General features: G+C 43.0%; 2 protein-coding genes across 5 annotated transcripts in view; one reads left to right on the top strand and one right to left on the bottom strand.

Moving 5' to 3' along the window:
* pan2 (poly(A) specific ribonuclease subunit PAN2) overlaps positions 1-6,798 on the bottom strand; it is a 242,358-nt gene extending 235,560 nt beyond the window's left edge. For 3 of the 4 annotated variants that reach the window (XM_048523641.2, XM_048523639.2, XM_048523642.2), the window contains exons 1-5: positions 6,723-6,798; positions 5,104-5,149; positions 4,204-4,523; positions 2,546-2,715; positions 249-369 (exon numbers count right to left, since the gene is read on the bottom strand). In XM_048523641.2, coding sequence (XP_048379598.1) covers positions 249-369; positions 2,546-2,715; positions 4,204-4,515 — 603 coding nt within the window. In that variant the 5' untranslated portion in view covers positions 4,516-4,523; positions 5,104-5,149; positions 6,723-6,798. Of the gene's footprint in view, positions 1-248; positions 370-2,545; positions 2,716-4,203; positions 4,524-5,103; positions 5,150-6,647 lie in introns of all 4 variants that reach the window. The other variant, XM_048523640.2, reaches the window with a different exon arrangement.
* A 26-nt stretch (positions 6,799-6,824) lies between these two features.
* The window catches only part of LOC125448362 (interleukin-23 subunit alpha-like), a 38,038-nt gene continuing 22,273 nt past the window's right edge, over positions 6,825-22,589 (top strand). Inside the window, exon 1 of the mRNA XM_048523645.1 lies at positions 6,825-6,988. Within this exon, the coding sequence (XP_048379602.1) occupies positions 6,986-6,988 (3 nt within the window). The 5' untranslated portion in view covers positions 6,825-6,985. The remainder of the gene's footprint in view (positions 6,989-22,589) is intronic.

Below are 22,589 nucleotides of genomic sequence, written 5' to 3'. Positions count from 1 at the left end.
GCCTGTCTGTGCTGAATATTGCTGACAAGTGTGCAAGGTGTGCGGTATTTCTATCATTGAGCAACCAACTGCACACACCTATCCCACAACAATGCAGCAACAGGTTTTTTTTCCACAATGTTTCATGGACCCTCGCCTAAGAATCAGTGACTGACATCACCACAGTAATTATGGAAAGAGCAGGTTTAAAATCATGACTCAAATTATTTAAAACCAATAAAATATAATGTCCTCACTCAGGACTTTACCTTTTCACTTTCTTGTACCGCATTTAAGTCTACTTCTATGACATGATTCTGAAGGCCGCCCAAGAGAACAGAGTTGTTGTCAGTGAGAAGAAGACTGTGCATGTCCTCAACTTCATCCATACTAGAAATTTTAAAAATGCAGTGTGAGTAATTGCATAGACAATAATAAAGAACATAGTCAAAGACCACACATTAATGTTTAGCACTGTGCCAGCATACATTGGATAAAACAGTATTTGCTGCTTCGATAAAATAAGACAATTCAAAACTCTATATCGCCCTTACTATTTAGGTACAATGTCTAATTTAATCATGTTTCGTACTAAGTTAACTACTATCTCAATTGAATTGAATTTTTCCACTAAAATGATGGCACAGTGACTCCAATCTTTGATAGGGCTGAAGGTGAGCACATATAAAGTCAGATTGTCACTGTTCCCACATCATTCAATACCATGGTGTAAACCTCAAAATTACAAGTTTATTTGATCTGAAGATATACAGGAGACATCCAATATCTGTGACAGAATGGGGAGCTTTGTTACTTGGCAGACCAAACAATCTTGAATCCAACAGCTCACATGTCTGCAGATTCAACTCATGTTCAATGTCCACTTGAAAGAAAAACAGTTTAAAAACTCTCCTGCTCCTTCACCAGGACATTTAAGTCATCATTCTTATGTATATATTTAAGAGAAAAGACGACAGTCCAGGAAAGTGATCTTAACTCTGTGCTTATGATCAATTCTGAGTCTTTGGAGTTTCTCATTCAAATAACACATTTTTCTTTTAAGTTGCACAAACTTCCAAAATTTACGATTGAAATGCATTATTTAAAAACCTCAAGCAGAAAATGAAGATTAAGATCAACAACAGCATATTAAGGAAATGCAAAATAAAAGTTAAAATAAGTTTAAAAAGCCAGAGGACAATAGAATTAAATGTTTGATCTAACATTTGTGCTTTAGGTGATTAATCTAGTGCAACTATTATAAATCTATTTCTGACTTTTAAGTAGATTAACTGCTATGTTCATATTATATGTATTTGAATGGAAATCATGTAAACCAAATCCACAAAGGGAGCCAGAAAGCATTTACCTCTCAGCTATCTAAAGGGTTATCTAAAAGTAACTTGTCATAATTATTCAAACTTATAAGCATTTGAATTGCATGGATATTATAAAATGAGAGGGTCCCTCCATAGCATAGTCAAATACCATCACGTAGAAGAATTAGCATGACAGACCAGAATTCCCAAAACACAATCTTTCTCTTCCATTTTTCTTTCTTCAGAAAGTGCTGCCCCATTCCGAAGTGCAATTCCAAAAGTTGCAACAGCACTCTTGAGATCCTGCAAAGTTGCTATCCCTCACATAACCTATAACACTGACTAAAGTCGCATACTTCAACTAGTGGCAAAGAGAAATCTTATGGCCAAGTCCAGCCAGATTCTCACTAAACATTTATATATACAACTAGCCAGATAGTGACACTGGGTGAAGCAACAGTTGAAGTGACACAAGAATAACCGAACCAGTGAGTTACAGATGGTGTCTCAGCGTTGTGGAAACATACAGCTCAATCAATTTCATCACAAAAAGGGTGAAAATTGGGGGTCCGGGGAAGAGAGAAAGAGCATAATCAAACTGTAAGCGTGTCAACATAACAACTTAACTATATGAATACTGTGCCCACAACACAAGGTCAGAGTTTTGGAATTCTGCAGTGGCTAACTCAACTCCTGACTGCGTAAAACCTGTCCACCGTCTACAATGCGCAAATCAGGACAGTGATGGAGTACTTCCCACCTGTCTGGATGAACATAGTTCCAAACACATCCATGATGCTCGACATCATCCAAGACAAAGTAATCCACTTCTTCGGTTATCCCATTCACTAAACATAATCATTCAATTCTTCCCCCACCTGTGCACAGTGACAATAGCATGTACTATCTACAAGATGCACCATACCAACTCAACAAGGTTCCTACAACAGCACGTTCCAAACCTGCAAATTCTACCACCTAGAAGAACAACAGCAAATGAATGGGAACGCATTCCCTTAGTCTGAAAGTACCTCTGTCATATGGGCTGCAGTGATTAAATAACGCAAAACACCATCTTCTCACGTTTAATTAGGGATGGGTGTTAAATGCTGGCACTAGCAGCAATGCTCACATTCCAAACAGCAAAAGGAAAAAGAACTCCAAAACTCTTTACCTCTTCAACTCTGCTATTCATCTACTTTGAATGTCTTGCCTTTAAGTTACAGGGTCTAAACTTAAAAACTTACGTATAATCAAACATTATAAGTCCTCCTCGAGTAAAGCACTTGAGGTTATTCTTATTTAAAAAGAGCACTCCACTGTCTATGCTTTGGATGTGACGTATGTCATCAGTGACGTTAACTTGAAAGGATGAGTAGCGTTCCATAGTGGGACCAAAAAAGGAGGTTGCATGTCCCTAGACAGAAAAATTTCAAAGACAAATTTAGTAACACTCTTCTGAAGACAAAGGAGCCAAGCATCACACCATTCCAAAGCAAGCTCGAATATTCTCAAAATATTGCACAGCAAGAGCAGCAACAAACATAAACCAACTATTTATCAAAAACCACTGTTTTGTTTTACTAATGACGATGCAATAGAAATTAGAATTCTATTTCCGAAACACAATTTAACGATTAAAAATTACAGGTAAATTGGAAACAAAAACAAAGTTGCTGGAAAAGCTCAGCAGATCTGGTAGCATCTGTGAAGGAAAAAGAGGTCTGTTCATCACATGCAGGATCACTCTTCAGATCTGCTATGTGTATAATGATTAAGTTAACACCTTGCAGGTCTACATCAAAATTAAGCGCTCAGTATTAAAAACCCAACAAGCTTAGAAAGCTCTATGAAAGTTTTTTAAAAGACTTATCAACCAACATGAACTGAATTTTTAAAAATTAATAAAGCAGACTTTTCAAACGTTCATTGTGTATTGTGTTAATTTAACAACAAAAGAATGCAACAACAAAACATTTGCCTTATACTTACCTTTGATTTCTAAAGTCCAATCTTCCATTTATTTATGATAACATATGCAGCAAAACTATACAGTGTGAAATGACACTGAATCAACATATTTCTCTGTGACTGATAGCTTGTGGATTTGAAAGTCACCCCAGCAGAAGCAAAAACTTCTTCATCTCACCTGAGCTGATAGGACCAGCCAGGTAGACTTTGGGATTTCTTCATAAGGTAAGGGAGAGTGTGAAGGAAAAGCAGATTTTCTAGCAATCCTCCAGGAGCCATTTTTGTATCAACATTGCCGAATCCTAGAAAGCTGACAGATTCTAATCCCACATCAACCATCAGCACTTTATGAGCATTCAAAATGCACCAGCTATTTTTTTTAAGAATTCTGCATGCCTATGTTACTATGTTATATTTGGAAAATGGTCAGTACTGTTTGCTTAGACTCAACTGCATAAATCAATGACTTTAAAAAAAGAAACTCCAGGCTCCAAACAGGTGTTAATAATTTAACACTGTAAAATCTAAATCTGCTCATAAGGGTCCTCTTGTAGTGCCGTGGCAGTACCCTTTTCCCTGAACCAAGAGGCAGGGTTCAAAGTCTCAGCTGCTCCAGAGATGTGTAATACCATCTCTGAACAGGTTGATTAGAAAAACAGGTCTATGTCTGATCATACTGAGTATATTAAACAGAAACACCTAACAACTAACTTCAAACTCAACCTTTTCATTATACTGAAAAATTTACAAGTCAAGTTGCAACATCACTGGGTTAGGACTCATCAACAAATCATCATCCCAGCCATATCAAGAGACCTGTAAGCTGTACAAGTACAACATGCCAATTACTTATCCACTGGTATATCCAAAGGTTTCTGTACTAGAATTGAGACCCATTAGCTTACTTGGTTGGAAGTTAATGTACTACACTTACCCCATGATTTCCCACCCAGAGCAATTCATCTTGAACGTCAAAATGTGAGGCGGTTATAGGGACTCCGACTTCTGCAACAACCCTATGCAGCGCTGAATACATTCCCTCCACAAGGTGTACAGATTCAGACACTGAGACTGGCATGCCATCCAGCTGGACACCATCAGTTTCCAGTTCCACATTCTGCAGTAAGTTTGGGTCCAGCCTTGGGTCCAGGGAATGCTCAATTGAATTGTCAAGGGAAGTGTCAATGCCAGGATGCAGGGATGGTGAGTATTCCCCCAGGCCAGAATCAAGGCCATCAAAATTCATGGTTTATTCTAGGGATAAAAAGAATAGAGGTACATGGAAGAGAAATATATTTGAATTTAGACAGCAGTTATTCAAATGTATATTAACCAAAACATGTAGGCAAAAATAAATATTACTTCCAGTTTATTGCCCCAATTGAAAACATCCTATCCCCTCTATTATTACATTATGTACGTACCATTTGAAGATTACACTAGTCACGCCTCTACCAGGGAGCAGGAGGCATTTTTAAAAATTCTTACATGAACACAAGCGGTTGCTAGCTACCCTGCAATGTGCAGAAAAACATTCTACAAAATTCTAAATTAATGCACAATTATACCACAGAACACGGAAGCCTGAGGTCCATAATGAAAACGCACAGAATAAAATTCGAATAAAATCACAAAACCCCTTCCAAACTCCAATGGTGTACGACGTAAAATAATAGGCCCAGTGCCTCAAGCACAATGCAGGTTGGGATTCAACCAATCCTCAAATATCAATGTAACTGGAGCACACAACAACCTGCCTTTTTGTAATGACTCCAGCACTGTTATCCAATTATTAAACTAAATACAACGCAAAAAACATTTGACTTACACTTACCATTGATTTCTAAAGTCCAATCTTCCATTTATTTATGACATCAAAGCTACAAATAATGCAAAGAAAACATCAGTCATTCAAAATTATCACCTATTTTTAATTAGTCATATCCAACCCATCTTGGTGGAAGCACTTTTCCGAACAATGCTGAGGATTTCTCCAACTTATGGTAAATCACAAATTCCGTAATATCTTTTTGAAAAGACATTGATCCTTCACTGGGCACCAGATGGCCCCTAATCCAAGTGGACACAACCCTTTTGGGATAGTAAATACTGGCAAGCAATTTAATTCTGCAGGGCATCATAACCATTGTCTGCAACCAACATGCCTACTTCCAGCAGTTATGATTGGATAGCGAGCAGCAGTGGGAATCCTGACCAATGTTTCTCTTTTTAATGCAATAGGTAGACGATCAACAACATAAAAGTTACTGGAAATTCAAGTCTCACAGTAGGACATAAAACCAGTGGTTGAGATTACATTACACTGATTTAGAATGGGTTGTTCTCTCTTTCCCAAATGCCCATTACTAAAATTGCAACTTAAGCAGTAAGAACTTAATGACATCCCAATGCATTTAACAATACCATCTCTTAATAAAATTTTCATCAATACTGCAATGGACAGACTAGATGCCCCAAGTAAAAACAGATTAAAGGAAATTCCCTGTAGCTGAAACTCCTGTCTACTCGAAATTTTCACATTCCAAATGAAACTTTATGGTAGGCAACACAAAGGCCATGTTGACGACAGGTTTTGTAGAATGGAATGGCATAAATCAAATGATACGCCTGTTTATCCAGGACCCCACGTTCCTGATGTTGTAAAGTGTTTATGTAGAATGAATCAAATAATAATTCATGGCATGGTATTAGGAAGAACATATAAACCCAAAAATCAATAAGTAACAAAATAGTGTGTGCAGCAAACTAAGCTATTTTCTGAGATGACACAGTATGGAGCTGGAGGAACGCAACAAGCCAGGCAGCATCAGAACAGTATTTCCCCCGAAACTTCAGCTTTCCTGCTCCTCTGATGCTGCCGGGCCTGCTGTGTTCATCCAGCATCGGCAGTTCTTACTATCCCTAAGCTATTTTATGCATTTCCTAAAAGCGGATTCACGAGTAACACACACCATGGGCAAAGAAAAGGGCAACCAACAATGTAAAAGATACCATAAACTTTAACTTAGTAGATCAAACTTTTCACTGATCTCCAACGTTTTTATTAAGTCTTCTAGCCATTCTAGTATTTCACACTGGACTGGCACAGGTGAAAGGCAGTCTCTTTCGCGCGAAAGTTGGCTTAGTTAATTTGCTGTAATTTGTGCTGTTTTCTATTTTTTTCATTCATAATCTCAAACAATTATCGCCCGGCTGTCATTTCGACAATATTAAGCAGCCAGAGATGATGGTTAAGGCAAAGGTTTGAGGGAAAACGTCAACCAGGCCCAGCCAGCATCGCTGATTGATTTTTCCTGTTACTTCGTATTAAACTCTAGTTACATGGCCAACTTATCACGTACTGGATATTGAACCTACCAGCACTTCCTTTTTACCATTTATCGTATCACATTAAACACAAAAACATAACCAACTATCATTAAAGCAACTCACAAAAGCGTAACAACAAAGCCTATTTCCCACAATCCACTGCAATAGTATTAGTCTGATGGACAAACGTTGCACCCAATCACTGACCCCTGGAGGCGGGGTTGCTCAGTCATCTACGGGTGCTGCTCAGCACCGCAACCGAAGTAAAAGTCGAAACTAAATCCGGGAAGAACATGACGAGCGAGGCAAGTGGTAAAAGAAAGTTGCAGAATCTTCTTATCGTTTATTTGCGACACTTTGTAATTGAATTTCGGGTTTGAGGTACAATGGTAGGAAAGTTACTTCATTTTCTCCGTTTCCCCAATCCCTGTATTTTTGCTCCTCAGCATGGTTCATGATAGGGTAATATTATTGTTGCCAGATCTCCCGGAATTAAAGTTGAATCGTCGGTTCGCTGCTGCTTGGAATAAAAGCTTTTAAAAAATGAATATTTTCAATTATTATTGGAGAGGGGAAAGAATGAGTCAAAAATGCAGTTTATGGAAGTTACTTGGGGACAAGTTTCACGTGGTAATATGCAGCAATATGTACAACCAGAGTTCGCAATACTACGCACAGTTCGAGGTACAGTTTTAAAGCTGCTTGGTGTTATACAAAGATAACAAGATGTAGAGCTGGATGAACGCAACAGGCCAAGTAGCATCAGAGGAGCAGGAAGGCTGACGTTTCGGGCCTAGACCCTTCTTCAGCAAATGACCCTTCACCTACCATCTCTGGTGTTTATGCAAAGTTGAATTTTAACAAAACAGTATGCGTACGTGTAGAAAGTTACCAGTGTAAAAGTATTACACATAATGTGTCATAAATTGGGGCTTTTGATGGAGGAATGAAAGGGCTGAAGGAGTTACACCAGACTCAAAACATTAGCTCTGTTTTCTTTCCACAGATGCTGCCAGACCTGCTGAGTTTCTTCAATTTCTGTTTTATGTTTGAATGAAGGGGTAGTTCATTATTGCATATAAACTATTTCACAACTCTATCCATCTTTCAAATACTGAAACTCATTTTGGACTTGGCTAAAACAAACATGTCAACTTAAAGCTTGTAAATGTTTTGACTAGTTTATCAGAATTCTTTGAAGAAGTAACAAAAAAATGAATAATGGGAAAAATGATATTCTTGCACTGGAGACAGAGAAGGTACACTAGGTTGATCCCAGGCATGGTGGGGGGGATTTTCTCATAAGCAGAGTTGAGTAGGTTAGGTCAACATTCATTGGAATTGAGACATGTGAGAAATAATCTTATTGAAACATACAAAATTCTTAGGGGAGTTTGACAGGGTAGATATAGGAAAGTTATTTCCTTTAGAGGAAAAGTCCAGATCCAGAGAGTGCAATGTCAGAGTAATGGATCATGCCTTTAAGACAGAAATTAGGAGGAATTTCTTCTTTGAGGGTATTTAATGATATTTTTGTCCTAATCAACCTGTTCAAAGATGCCATTACTCACAGCTGGAGCAGGTGGGACTTGAACTCAGGGCTCCTGGCTCGGAGGTTAATTTAAAAGCCCTTTGGGCTGAAATGTACCACAGAAATTCAAAGTCCGAATCTCCTGGTTACAAGACAGACGCTTTAACTCATTTAGCCTAGGCACCTTCTTAATTATGTGATTTTAATCCCCAGATTGGATTTTGCACCAGAATTTGAACCAGAGCTCAAGGTTTGCTTACTTGGCAACATAGCCACTGCACCACCACAACTAGCCACAGAGTAGTGAATCTGGTGGAACTCTTTACTACAAATAGCTGTAGAAGCTGGTTTATTAAGTAGATTCATGGCTGAAATAGACAAATTTGTAATCAGTAAGAGAATCAAGGGTAATGGGAACTGCAGATGCTGGAGAATCTGAGATAACAAAGTGTGGAGCTGGATGAACACAGCAGGCCAAGCAGCATCTCAGGAGCACAAAAGCTGACGTTTCGGGCCTAGACCCTTGGGTAATGGGGAAAAGGCATGAAAGTGGAGTTCAGGATTTATCAGGACCTAGTGGAGCATGACTCAATAGGCCGAATGGCTAACCCATCTAGCCTGCACATCCCTGGACACTACGGACAATTTAGCCTTGCCAATCCATCTAACCTGCACATCTTTGGACTGTGGAAGGAAACTGGAGCACATGGTGGAAACCCACACAGACATGGGAAGAACGTGCAAACTCCACACAGTCACCCAAAGCTGGAATCAAACCCGGGTCTCTGGTGCTTACATAGAAACATTACAACACAGAAAGGGGACATTCAGCTCAGCATGTCTTCGCTGGCTGAGTAAACTAACTGTGTAATCTAATCCCATTTAATTCTCCTATTTGTAAGATCATTGGCAGAAGGGACTGGAAGCAATCCTGAGACCACATGCCTTTCAGTCTCTCACATAGCTCCTTGAAATCTGCTTTCAGGACCTCATTCCTATTCCTACATAAGTCATTGATGTCAATATGGGCATGACCTCACCCTCCCCTGCAGTTTCTCTGTAACATCCATTTACTTTGACACGAGGGAGGCAACATACTGTCCTGTAGTCACTTCAATGACTGCAAAAACTCCAGTCTGATTCCTTAACAGTGGCATCCCCTCTCACTATTGTTGCTCCCTCTCTTTTCTCTCTTTCTCTCTCTCTCTCTCTCGCTGGCTCTCGCTGTCTCTCCAAATACGCCTGAGCTTGGAGTGCTTCCAACTTGGGTCTGGCTGTTGTCTCCTGAGCAAAGTCAAGAGAGATCAGTTTGTAAATAGGAAGCAGAAACGGCTTATTTTTAGGTTGATAAGCAATGATTAGTGGAGTGCTACAGGGATGAGTGGGGGCCTCAACTATTTACAGTCGATACCATTTGGTTGAAAGGACTGAGTCACTAAATTTACTGATGACACAGGTTCTCCGATTAGAGAGAGAGACAACTAGTGGTGGCTTAACCTGAGGGTCACCACACCTAGGGCAAGAGGAGATGTTGCAAAGGAGTGTCCTTGAAATCTGCAGCCAGTGTGGGGATTGAACCTAAGCTGTTATCATCACTCTGTATCACAAACCTGCCATCCAGCCAACTGAGCTAACTATTGACAGGGTGGATGCTGAAAGGATGTTTCCCCTTCTCAGGGGAGTCGAGAACTAGTGGGCACGGTTTAAAAATGAACAAAAACAGAAGTTGCTGGAAAAAAAGTCAACAGGTCCAGCAGCATCTGTGAAGAGAAATCAGAGTTAATGTTTCGGGTCCGGTGATCCTTCCTCCGAACTGTCAATCGACTCGAAACGTTAACTCTGATTTCTCTTCACAGATGCTGCCAGACCTGCCGAGCTTTTCCAGCAACTTCTGTTTTTGTATCTGATTTACAGCATCCGCAGTTCCTTTGGTTTTTAAAAATGAGGATTCTCCCATTTAAAATTGAAATCAGATCATATTTTTTACAAAAGATCATTTGTGGAATTCTATTCCGCAGAGAATGGCTTTTCCACAGTAGTGGTTGCGTCATTAAATATATTTAACAGTTGAATAGATTTTTGGTTGACAGGTCAGTTAAGGCAGGGCAAACAGGTAGCTGGAGGCCACAATTAAATCAGCTATGATCCTATTGAATGGTGCAGCAGGCTTGAAGGGTAAAATGACCTACTTCTGCTTCTATTTCTTGTGTTCTTGACTAATCCCCTTATAAAATGCAAAGTCATGAACAGCTGAGATTACAAACACATGACACAAAGCAATTACACATAATTTATGCTTTAAGTGTAGTCATTCCTGTACTTGTGAACGAAAAGAAAATGTAAATTGGAAATAATCTTGGCTGACACCTTGCAGCAGTGTTGAGCTACCACCTTTCAGACAAGAGTTACACCAAAGCCCGAGATACCCTTTTCAAGTGGACTACTTCAAGAAGAGGACAGTTCTTTTGGTATCCTGAGCAACATTTATCCCTCAATCAGCATCACTTAAATAGATTATTACCTCACTGCTGTAAGTGGGAGCTTGCTTTGCACAATACGATTGCCACATTTCCTACTTTATATAGTGACAGCACTTCCAAATGTACTTCATTGGTTGTCAAGCACCCTGGAATGTTCTCTGTTGTGACAGGTTATTTAAGGACATGAAAACTTGAAGGGGATTTCAAATTTTGAAAACACAAATTAGGTCCTGTGTTTCTGGTCTCTGAAATGCCCCCTGTGAAATTGTGAGTTTTAAAGACAATTCATTCTGATTTGTCACATTTGTAGTGGGGGTTTTAGTAGATTTTTAATCCAAAAAAGGGGGATGGGGGAATAACATTGGGATTTTCAATAAACCGAATTGAACGTCGTTTTCCAAAAGTTAGTTGAACAGCTACTGTCCCACATTCAACCACTATTGCCATTCGAATTTTTGGAGCATCTTCCCACCTTGAAAACATTCTTCATTGGAGATGAATAGGAAAAGTAGGAACAGGCAATAAATGCTGGCCCACCCAGTGATACCCACATTCCACAAGTGAATTTTTAAAAAAGAGCCTGTCCCCAATGATCTATGTTGGGCAGATTCCTGAGGTTGCAGGCCTAAGCAGAAAACCTACAGCTTTGGAAGGCCAACATCTCTACTAAAAGAGATAATGGGAACTGCAGATGCTGGAGATTCCAAGATAATAAAATGTGAGGCTGGATGAACACAGCAGGCCAAGCAGCATCTCAGGAGCACAAAAGCTGACGTTTCGGGCCTAGACCCTTCATCAGAGAGGGGGATGGGGGGAGGGAACTGGAATAAATAGGGAGAGAGGGGGAGGCGGACCGAAGATGGAGAGTAAAGAAGATAGGTGGAGAGGGTGTAGGTGGGGAGGTAGGGAGGGGATAGGTCAGTCCAGGGAAGACGGACAGGTCAAGGAGGTGGGATGAGGTTAGTAGGTAGCTGGGGGTGCGGCTTGGGGTGGGAGGAAGGGATGGGTGAGAGGAAGAACCGGTTAGGGAGGCAGAGACAGGTTGGACTGGTTTTGGGATGCAGTGGGTGGGGGGGAAGAGCTGGGCTGGTTGTGTGGTGCAGTGGGGGGAGGGGATGAACTGGGCTGGTTAAGGGATGCAGTGGGGGAAGGGGAGATTTTGAAACTGGTGAAGTCCACATTGATACCATATGGCTGCAGGGTTCCCAGGCGGAATATGAGTTGCTGTTCCTGCAACCTTCGGGTGGCATCATTGTGGCAGTGCAGGAGGCCCATGATGGACATGTCATCAAGAGAATGGGAGGGGGAGTGGAAATGGTTTGCGACTGGGAGGTGCAGTTGTTTGTTGCGAACTGAGCGGAGGTGTTCTGCAAAGCGGTCCCCAAGCCTCCGCTTGGTTTCCCCAATGTAGAGGAAGCCGCACCGGGTACAGTGGATGCAGTATACCACATTGGCAGATGTGCAGGTGAACCTCTGCTTAATGTGGAATGTCATTCCAAGATAATAAAATGTGAGGCTGGATGAACACAGCAGGCCAAGCAGCATCTCAGGAGCACAAAAGCTGACGTTTCGGGCCTAGACCCTTCATCAGAGAGGGGGATTAAGCAGAGGTTCACCTGCACATCTGCCAATGTGGTATACTGCATCCACTGTACCCGGTGCGGCTTCCTCTACATTGGGGAAACCAAGCGGAGGCTTGGGGACCGCTTTGCAGAACACCTCCGCTCAGTTCGCAACAAACAACTGCACCTCCCAGTCGCAAACCATTTCCACTCCCCCTCCCATTCTCTTGATGACATGTCCATCATGGGCCTCCTGCACTGCCACAATGATGCCACCCGAAGGTTGCAGGAACAGCAACTCATATTCCGCCTGGGAACCCTGCAGCCATATGGTATCAATGTGGACTTCACCAGTTTCAAAATCTCCCCTTCCCCCACTGCATCCCTTAACCAGCCCAGTTCATCCCCTCCCCCCACTGCACCACACAACCAGCCCAGCTCTTCCCCCCCACCCACTGCATCCCAAAACCAGTCCAACCTGTCTCTGCCTCCCTAACCGGTTCTTCCTCTCACCCATCCCTTCCTCCCACCCCAAGCCGCACCCCCAGCTACCTACTAACCTCATCCCACCTCCTTGACCTGTCCGTCTTCCCTGGACTGACCTATCCCCTCCCTACCTCCCCACCTACACCCTCTCCACCTATCTTCTTTACTCTCCATCTTCGGTCCGCCTCCCCCTCTCTCCCTATTTATTCCAGTTCCCTCCCCCCATCCCCCTCTCTGATGAAGGGTCTAGGCCCGAAACGTCAGCTTTTGTGCTCCTGAGATGCTGCTTGGCCTGCTGTGTTCATCCAGCCTCACATTTTATTATCTTGGAATCTCTACTAAAAGGACTGGGCAGTGCCCGAACAGCAAGAGGTGCAAAGGTTATAATATTCAGGTTATCAAATTAGCTGGCATGACTAGAAGGTGCCAGGAAAGTTTCTTACACCTTCCTACTAACTTTACCCGGTCCATGCTACTTGAGAATCCAGTCCCACACTATCTGGTTGGCTTGCAATATGACAGTTTTTTTTATTCACTTGTGGGACGTGGACATCACATGCTGGGCCTAGCATTTATTGCCTGTTTGTCGTTGTTCTTGAGAAGGTAATGGTGAGCTGCCACCTTGAACTGCTGCAGTCCATGTGCTGTAGCTAGACCCACAATACCCTGAGGGAGGGAATTCCAGGATTTTGACCCAGCAACACTGAAGGAATGGTGATATATTTCCAAGTCAGGATGGTGAGGTGTTTGGAGTTAGAGGGAGGCAATAAATTTGGCCGTGTCAGTGTCTGTTTGTGCAAAGTACTTTTAAGTGTTACTGTTATAGATGAACTTTTATTCTACTTTTAGATAGTAGGTGATCTGTGAAATGCATTACACATGTTTAGATTTCATATCTCCTCCAGAAATTCTATTTATTGAAAGTAAATAATCGATAAATGGAGCCTATCCAATGGGGGATAAAGAAAAACTGGCCCATTAGAAGATAAACTTCCCCTCCCAACGTTGATGTATAAGACTAAGATAAAATTACATTGACTAAATTTAACAGGATTTTCCATAATTATTTTAGAATAAAAGAATATATAATGGCTTTTTACTCCAGATGTAGCCCCTCTCTGATTAGACAAGAATGTATACATAGGAGCTCCAAACTCTGTTTCCTTGTTACTGACTCTACCCCTCTGTTTGGAAATAGTATGAGATGAAGTCAACCTGTTCACAGCCTTCATATCACATTTGACCCCCAAAATGAGTTTCCAACTTTATATTCACACAGTCACTAAATTTGCCTTTTTCCACCTCTTGGCATGCCCAACATTTCCCCTTTCTCAGCTCTCATGCTGAATCATGCTCATCCACACCTTTGTTACCTGTAGACTTTACTATTCTAAAGCACTCCTGGCTGGTGTCTTACATTCTAACGCCCTGAAACTTCAGCTGATCCAAAATTTTGTTGCCTATGTCTTAAATCATACTAAGTGAGAGGAATAGAATAATAGAAGAGGCGGATATGTAGACAACTCACTGAGGTATATAAAAATAACAATAATAGGGTATTGAAGGGATTTCAACTTCATAGTGAAAAGGGTGCAGATTTTTTGAAATGTATTCTGGAAAGCTTCTTATATCAACATTAGAAGGTACAATGAGGAACAGTGTGGTGCTGGACCTAAATTTGGGGAACGAAGCCAGACAGATGGTCAAGGTGGCAGTGGTGGAAGCATTCTAGTGATAGTGACTACAACACAATATGATTTCAGTTTGTTACAGATAAAGAAAAAGATGGTCTGCAAAACAAAAATTCCAGGAACTCCCTACCTACGTCCATGACACCACCCATGCCCTCCACCTCCTCCAGAACTTCCAATTCCCCGGTCCCTAACACCTCATTTTCACCATGGACGTCCAGTCCCTATACACCTGCATTCCTCATGCAGATGGCCTAAAGGCCCTCCGCTTCTTCCTGTCCTGCAGGCCTGCCCAGTCCCCCTCCACTGACACCCTCATCCGCCTAGCCGAACTCGACCTCACGCTCAACAACTTCTCTTTCGATTCCTCCCACTTCCTACAGACAAAGGGGGTGGCCATGGGCACCCGCATGGGCCCAAGCTATGCCTGCCTCTTTGTAGGTTACATGGAACAGTCCCTCTTCCATACCTACATAGGCCCTAAACCCCGCCTCTTCCTCTGTTCCATCAATGACTGTATCGGCGCCGCCTCGTGCTCCCAAGAGGAGCTCGAACACTTCACCAATACCTTCCACCCCAACCTCAAGTTCACCTGGACCATCTCCAACACATCCCTCACCTCCCTGGACCTCTCAGTCTCCATCTCAGGCAACCACCTAGAAACCAATGTCCATTTCAAGCCCACCGACTCCCACAGCTACCTAGAACACACCTCCTCCCACTCACCCCCCTGCAAAAATCCCATCCTCCATTCCCAATTACTTTGCTTCTGCCGCATCTGGTCCCAGGATGAGGCATTCCACTCCTGTATATCCCAATGTCCTCGTTCTTCAAGGACCGCAACTTTCCCCCTCCAGTGGTCGAGAACGCCCTCGACCATATCTCCCGCAACTCATCCCTCACACCCCATCCCCGCAAGAATTGCCAAAAGAGAATTCCCCCTCGTCCTCACACACCACCCCACCAACCTCCGGATACAACGCATCATTCTCCGACACTTCCGCCAACTACAATCCGACCCCACCACCCAAGACATTTTTCCATCCCCACCCTTAATAGAACATAGAACATTACAGCACAGTACAGGCCCTTCGGCCCTCGATGTTGTGCCAACCTGAAGCCCATCTAACCTACACTATTCTATGTACATCCATATGCTTGTCCAATGATGACTTAAATGTATCTAAAGTTGGCGAATCTATTACCATTGCAGGCAAAGCGTTCCATTCCCTTAGTACTCTCTGAGTAAAGAAACTACCTCTGACATCTGTCCTATATCTTTCACCCCTCAGTTTAAAGCTATGCCCCCTCGTGCTTGCTGTCACCGTCCTAGGAAAAAGGCTCTCCCTATCCACCCTATCTAACTCTCTGATTATTTTATATGTCTCCCTTGTCTGCCTTCCAGAAAGATCACTCTCTCCGGGACTCCCTTGTCTGCTCCACACTCCCCTCTAGCCCCACCACACCCGGCACTTACCCCTGCAACCGCAGGAAGTGCTACATTTGCTCCCACACCTCCTCCCTCACCCCCTTCACAGGCCCCAAGAAGACTTTCCACATCAAGCAGAGGTTCACCTGCACGTCCACCAATTTGGTATACAGCATCCGCTGTACCCGGTGTGGCCTCCTCTACATTGGGGAAACCAAGCAGAGGCTTGGGGACCACTTTGCAGAACACCTACGCTCAGTTTGCAACAAACAACTGCACCTCCCAGTCGCGAGCCATTTTAACTCCCCCTCTCATTCCTTAGATGACATGTCCATCATGGGCCTCCTGCAGTGCCACAATGATGCCACATGAAGGTTGCAGGAACAGCAACTCATATTCCGCTTGGGAACCCAGCAGCCCAATGGTATCAATGTGGATTTCACCAGCTTCAAAATCTCCCCTCCCCCCACTGCATCCCAAAACAGGCCCAGCTCATCCCTGCCTCCCTAACCTGTTCTTCCTCTCGCCTATCCTCTCCCCCCACCTCAAGCCGCACCTCCGTTCCCCACCTCCTAACCTCATCCCGCCCCTTTGACCTGTCCGTCCCCCCCGGACTGACCTATCCCCTCCCTACCCCTCTACCTATACCCACCTCTACAGGCTCCATCCCCTTTAATTTGTCTGTCTCCTCTCCACCTATCTTCCCCTGTATCCATCGTCAGTCCGCCTCCCCCTCTCTCCCTATTTATTCCAGAACCCTCTCGCCATCCCCCTTTTTTGATGAAGGGTCTAGGCCTGAAACGTCAGCTTTTGTGCTCCTGAGATGCTGCTTGGCCTGCTGTGTTCATCCAGCTCCACACTTTGTTATCTTGGATTGGGGAAGACAGGTTTTAGTAAAATAAGGCAAGATGTGGCCAAAGTAGACTTCGAAAAGGAGATGGGGTGTGTACAAGCCCAACATGTTCCCTTTAGGGTAAAATATAAAATTAGCAAGCTCAGAGAAACTGAATGTCTAGGTTTTTACAAAAGGAGCGAATCAATGGAGGCCCTAGTGGAGTATAGAACATGCAGGGGGGATCTTACGAAAGCAATAACGAGATCAAAGAGGGGAAAGTAAAATTAGGGAGAATCCCAAAATATGCTATAAGTTTATTAAGGGGAAGAGGATAACCAGGAAAGAGTAGGGTCAATTAGGGATGGGGGTGGCGGGGGGTGCACAATCTGTGCATGGAACCAGAGGACATCGGTAGAGTGTTAAATGAGTATTTAACATTTGTCTTCACTTGGGAGAAGGAGGATGTAGGAACAAAATTTGGGAAGAGGGACTGTGGGAGCAGATTGAGATAAGGAGTAAGGCGGTATTGAAGGTTTTGGCAGGCTTTAAAGTGGTCAGATACCCAGGTCTAGATAAGTTGTATCCCAGGCTGCAGTGAAAGGCAAGGGAGGAAATTAGAAGGCTCTGACCCAAATTTTAAATTCCTCTGTGGTCACAGCGCAGGCACCACTGGACTGTATGGCAGCTAATGTGTTTCCACTTGATAAGGAGAATGTTTGGGGTAAACCAAGGAATTATAGACCAAAGAGTCTCACATCAGTGGTACGGAAACTATCGGGGAAAATTCTGAACGAAAGAATTAATTTCTACTTGGGGAGAATTAGGATTAGGTTTTATTTCAGATCTACTCAAGTAAGAAAAAAAGAGCAGTTAAAGAAGGAACAAAAAGAACAAGCAGACACAGCAGATCACCTTGGGGCAGGAGCCCACACGCTGCTCTGCTACTCCACTGCCATCTTGAATTAGAAAGGCAGACAACAAACTAGTGCGAAAGGGTTAGCTGAACTCCTTGAGTAAATGTTTATAGGCAGTGAAAAGAGGGAGACTTTACAGGGGACGATAAAGCAATAAATAATGTAAACACAACCTCGAAAAGAGCATCATAGCACAGAAGGTAAGGTTTGATCAGGGATAGTCAGCATGGCTTTGTCAGAGGGAGGCTGTGCCTAACAAATTTGAATTTTTTTAGGAGTTGATCAGGTGTTTGGATGAGAGTAGAGATCTACATCTGAAATAAAACCTAATCCTAATTCTCCCCAAGTAGAAATTAATTCTTTCATTCAGAATTTTCCCCGATAGTTTCTCTACCACTGATGTGAGACTCTTTGGTCTATAATTCCTTGGTTTACCCCAACCATTCTTCTTATCAACTGGAAACACATTAGCTGCCATCCAGTCCTGTGGTTTATATGGATGTCAATGAAGCCATTGACAAGATCCCACCTGAGAAACTAGTAAAGAAGGTAAAAGCACATGGAATCCAGGGTTAAACAAAACCCCAAAGAACTGCAGATGCTGGAAATTAGAAACAAAATCAGAAATTGTTGAACAAATTCAGCAGACCTGGCAGCATCTGTGGAGAGAAGGTAGAGTTGATGTTTCAGGTCCAGTGACCCTTTGTCAGCACTGACTGTGGCAAGGAAAAGGTTCGAGAAGGCGGGAGAGGCAAGGGAAAGAGTAAACAGTAGGTGGAGGTGGAGCCCAGATTGAGAGAAAAACAGTTGGGCAGCAAAGGAATGAGTAAAGATCTCTAGGGGAATGAATAGCTGTTAATGGGGACCGTTAGTGGCTGACAATAGGTTGTTTGTGATAGCAGTCTTGTGATGACAGGGCCTGGTGTGTGGGGTTTGGAGTGAGGAGATAGGAGAAGATGCTCAGGCCCTGAATTATTGAACTCAATATTGAATCCAGAAGATTGCAGAGTTCCCAACTGGAAAACATGATGCTGTACCTATAGATGGCACTAAACTTCACTGGAGCACTGTAGCAAGCTGGAGACAGAGATGTTGGCCAGGGAACGTGGCAATGTTTTGAAATGACAGGCGATTGGAAGATCAGGGTCATTCTTATGCACAGAACGTAAGTGTTCCACAAAGCAATCACCCAGTCTGTGCTTTATCTCCTCAGTGTAGAGGAGACCACATTGTGAGCAGCAAATACAGTAGACTAGGTTGAGTGAAGTGCATGTAAATCGCTGCTTCACCTGGAAGGTGTGCCTGGGGTCTTGGATAGTGAGGAGGAAGGGAGTAAACGGGCAGGTGTTACACTTTTTGCGATGGCATGAGAAGGTGCCGTGGGGCTGTGGGGTGTGTGGAGGAGGAATGGACTGGGGTGCCCTGGAGGGAATGATCTCTGTGGAAGGCTGACAAGGGAGGGGAGGGGAATATGTGTCTAGTGGTGGCATCCTGCTGGAGATGGGAAAGGGACCCTATTTGCTGTTGTTGGGGGGGGGGGTGGTGGGGAAGAGAGGGCTATGGGCTAAAGTGCAGTGTCAACTACAGTGTTGGGGAATATTTGTTGAGGAAGAAAGTGGACATTCTGAGGTTCCCTTGTCAAAGTTGGCATCAACAGAACAGATGCGACAGGAATTTGGAAACAAAATTGATGGAATTTTCCAACTCTGGACGAGAGAGAGAAGCAGCACCAATGATGTCATTGACGTACCAGGGAATGACTTGTGAGTGGGGCTAGAGAAGGGCTAGAACAAGGAATATTCCACATACCCCACAAAGCGACAGGCATAACTGGGGCTCATGCGAGTACCCGTGACCATCCCTTGGACCTGAAGAAAGTGGGAGGAGTTAAAGGAGAAGTTGTTCAAAATGAGAACAAGCTCGGCCAGGTGGAGGAGGGTGGTGGTGGACAGGGATGGTTCAGGCCTTTTTTCCAGGAAGAAGCAGAGAGCCCTGAGACCATCCTGATGAGACCATGTAAAGTGATTGCATGGAGGTGGCTGGAGCCCACGAACTGTAAATTCTGAAACTGATGTAAAGTGTGAGAAGAATTGCAGATGTAAGTAGGAAGTGATGAAGAGTCACTGGACCCAAAATGTCAACATTACTTTCTCTCCGCAGATACTCCCAGACATGCTGAGTTTTTCCAGCAATTTCTGATGATGGAACCCAGGGTAACTGGGCAATTTGGATCCAAAATTGGATTAGTTGTAGGGAACCGAGAATGGTGGTAAAAGGCTGTTTATGTGACTGGTGTTCAGTGTCTGGTGGCATACCAAAGGAATCAGTGTTATGTCCCTTATTTTTTGTGATATATATATATAAATGATAATGGTTTAGAATGTGGGGTGCGGGTGGAGTAATTAAGTTTGCAGATGACACAGCGATTGTTCAAGTGATTAATAGTGAGAAAGAAGGTCTTAGGTATTTGACCCTGAAGAGTGTGAGGTGATGTACTTTGGAAGGAGGACAAAGCAAGGGAGTACTTATTGAATGGGAGAACACTAGGAAGCTCAGAGGAACATACGGATCTTGGGGTGCTTATCCACAGATCCCTACAGGCTGCATGGCAGAAAAATAAAGTAGTTAGGAAGGCAAACATGATACTTGCCATGATCAATTGTGGCATAGATTACAACAGTAGGGAGGTTATGTTGGAGCAGCACAAAACTTTGATTAGTTCTGGTTGTCCCAATATAGGAAGGATGGGATGCAGAGGAAATTCACCAGGGTGTTTTAGATTAAATTCCCTACAGTGTGGAAACAGGCCCTTTAGCCCAACAAGTCCGCACCACCCCTTGAAGCTTCCCACCCCGACCCATGCCCCGGTAACCCACACGCCCCTGAACACTACGGGCAATTTAGCATGGCCAATCCACCTAGTCTGCACATCTTTGGACCGTGGGAGGAAACTGGAGCACCCGGAGGAAACCTACGCAGACACGGGGAGAATGTGCAAACTCCACACACAGTCGCCTGAGGCTGGAATCAAACCCGGGTCCCTGGTGCTGTGAGGCTGCAGTGCTAACCACTGAGCCACTGGGTATGGACTGCTTTAGCTATGAAGAGAGACTGGATAAACTCAGGTTGTTTTCTTCAGAAGGAGACTTGTCTGAGGTATATAAGATTATGAAGGGCAAGATGGATTGAAAGCAGCTGTTCCTCTTAGTTGAAGGGTCTGTAAGAACAGGTATTATTTTATGGTGGAGGGCAGGAGATTTAGAGGGGACTGGAGGAAATATTTTTTTCACCTAGTGGGCTCTGGGAATCTGGAAAGCAGTGCCTGGGAGGGTAGTAGAGGTAGGAAACCTCACAACCTTTAAAAAGCACTTGGAAGAACACTTGAAATGTCATAACATTCAGGGCTATGGGCCAAGTGCTGGAAAGTGCAATTAGTGTAAATAGGTTTTTTGTTGTTGACACATACTCAATGGGTTGAAGAGCCTCTTGTGTGTTGTATGACTGTGCTTGCTGAACTGTACCAGCTTCCAGTCAAACTTGATTTTAACATTCTCGTCCTTGTTTTCAAATCCCTCCATTTCCTCACCTCTCCCTATCTTTGTAATTTCTTCCTGCCGCACAATCCTTCAAGCTATCTAATTCTGGCCTCTCAAACATCTCTGACTTTAATCACACCCCATTGGTGGCTACTCTTTCAGTTAGCTAAGCCTTTATCTCTGAAATATTCTATCGAGATCTCAGCCTCTTCTCTTCCTCACTTTCCTCATGTAAGATACTCCTTACAACCAATGTTTTTGACCAAGCTTTTGGTCATCTGACCTAATATTTCACTGTGTGGTTCCATGTTATATTTTCTTTTGTAATGCTCCTCTGAGGCACCTTGGAATGTCTTATTACATCAAAGGCGCTGTATTAATGTAAATTGTTGCTGTATATTATTTAGAGAAAAATAACTAAACAATTAAACTAATCAACGTTTACTTAAAGGAGCACTGTAACAGGAACAAAACGTTAAAGGAAATTTTTTTAAAATTAAAGCAAATATTGTTGTATACGCACATTTCTGTAGTATGAGTTGCATTTTACAAGGAAATCAGAGGCAAAGCAAAGGGAAGATTTTGAATGGTTTTGGAATATTTATTTATAAATACAACTTGAATAGCATAATACCACTACAAAGAAGGCTAAATTCTTCTATCACCTGATTGTCATCCAAAAATGTAAACCTGTTCCAAACTATCCTCCTCAATACAATAGCTACAAGTGTGCAGTAATCCAGGAATTCCAAGATGCTGAAGTTAGTCAGTAAAGCCTCCAGTGGTTTTTTTTTAAATGATTCAATGCAAGCAGGAGAGGAACTTCAGAAATTTTTAGTGAAGGAATTTCACTGAGTCAGTCTGCGTAATGGCACAAAACTGCCAGAAAGTCAGTACCTGGAAGGCTGACGAATAAAAACTCCTGGAATCTCACTTTAACAGGTTAGAGCTTCAGGGGTTAGGCTGTTGTCAGAATAAATTCTGATGGAGGAATTACATAATGCTTTGTAGAAGAGCATGTGGCACTATGCCAGCCCAGTACAGGTACTGTAAATGATGAAAAGCAAAATTAAGAAGCAATTCGTGCTTTGACACATGCTTCTTCAAAAAGCACTTCCGTGCAGGCACACCCTGGCATTACAAACCATTGTCCATGTAAACCATCACCTCGTCACCTAAAATATAACTCAAACTTCTGTCATTCATATTTTTAAAAGGACAGGACTTTTGAGGCCCAGATTTTCCTTGTTAAACTAGAATGACCATTCCTATTTCTTCTAATTAATGACCTCGAAGTAAAGGCACCTCAAAGGGATTAACAACCGCAAGTGAATTTTACATCCAATTTGAAAAGTAGAAGAGTGAGTCTAAGGCTAATATTTTAAGGGCAACTAATATCAGGGGCAACTATGTCGGCATGAAAACTGATGTGAACTGGGGCACCAGGCTAGGAGAACGCTCAGTAAAGAAGCAACGGTAAACCTTCAAGGGGATATTTCAGGATACTCAGAATGAATATATTCCTG

This window comes from Stegostoma tigrinum, chromosome X (assembly GCF_030684315.1).
Source record: "Stegostoma tigrinum isolate sSteTig4 chromosome X, sSteTig4.hap1, whole genome shotgun sequence".
NCBI classification, from domain to species: domain Eukaryota; kingdom Metazoa; phylum Chordata; class Chondrichthyes; order Orectolobiformes; family Stegostomatidae; genus Stegostoma; species Stegostoma tigrinum.
Note: the sequence above shows the minus strand (reverse complement) of the source record. Positions and strands in the feature narration are given on the sequence as shown.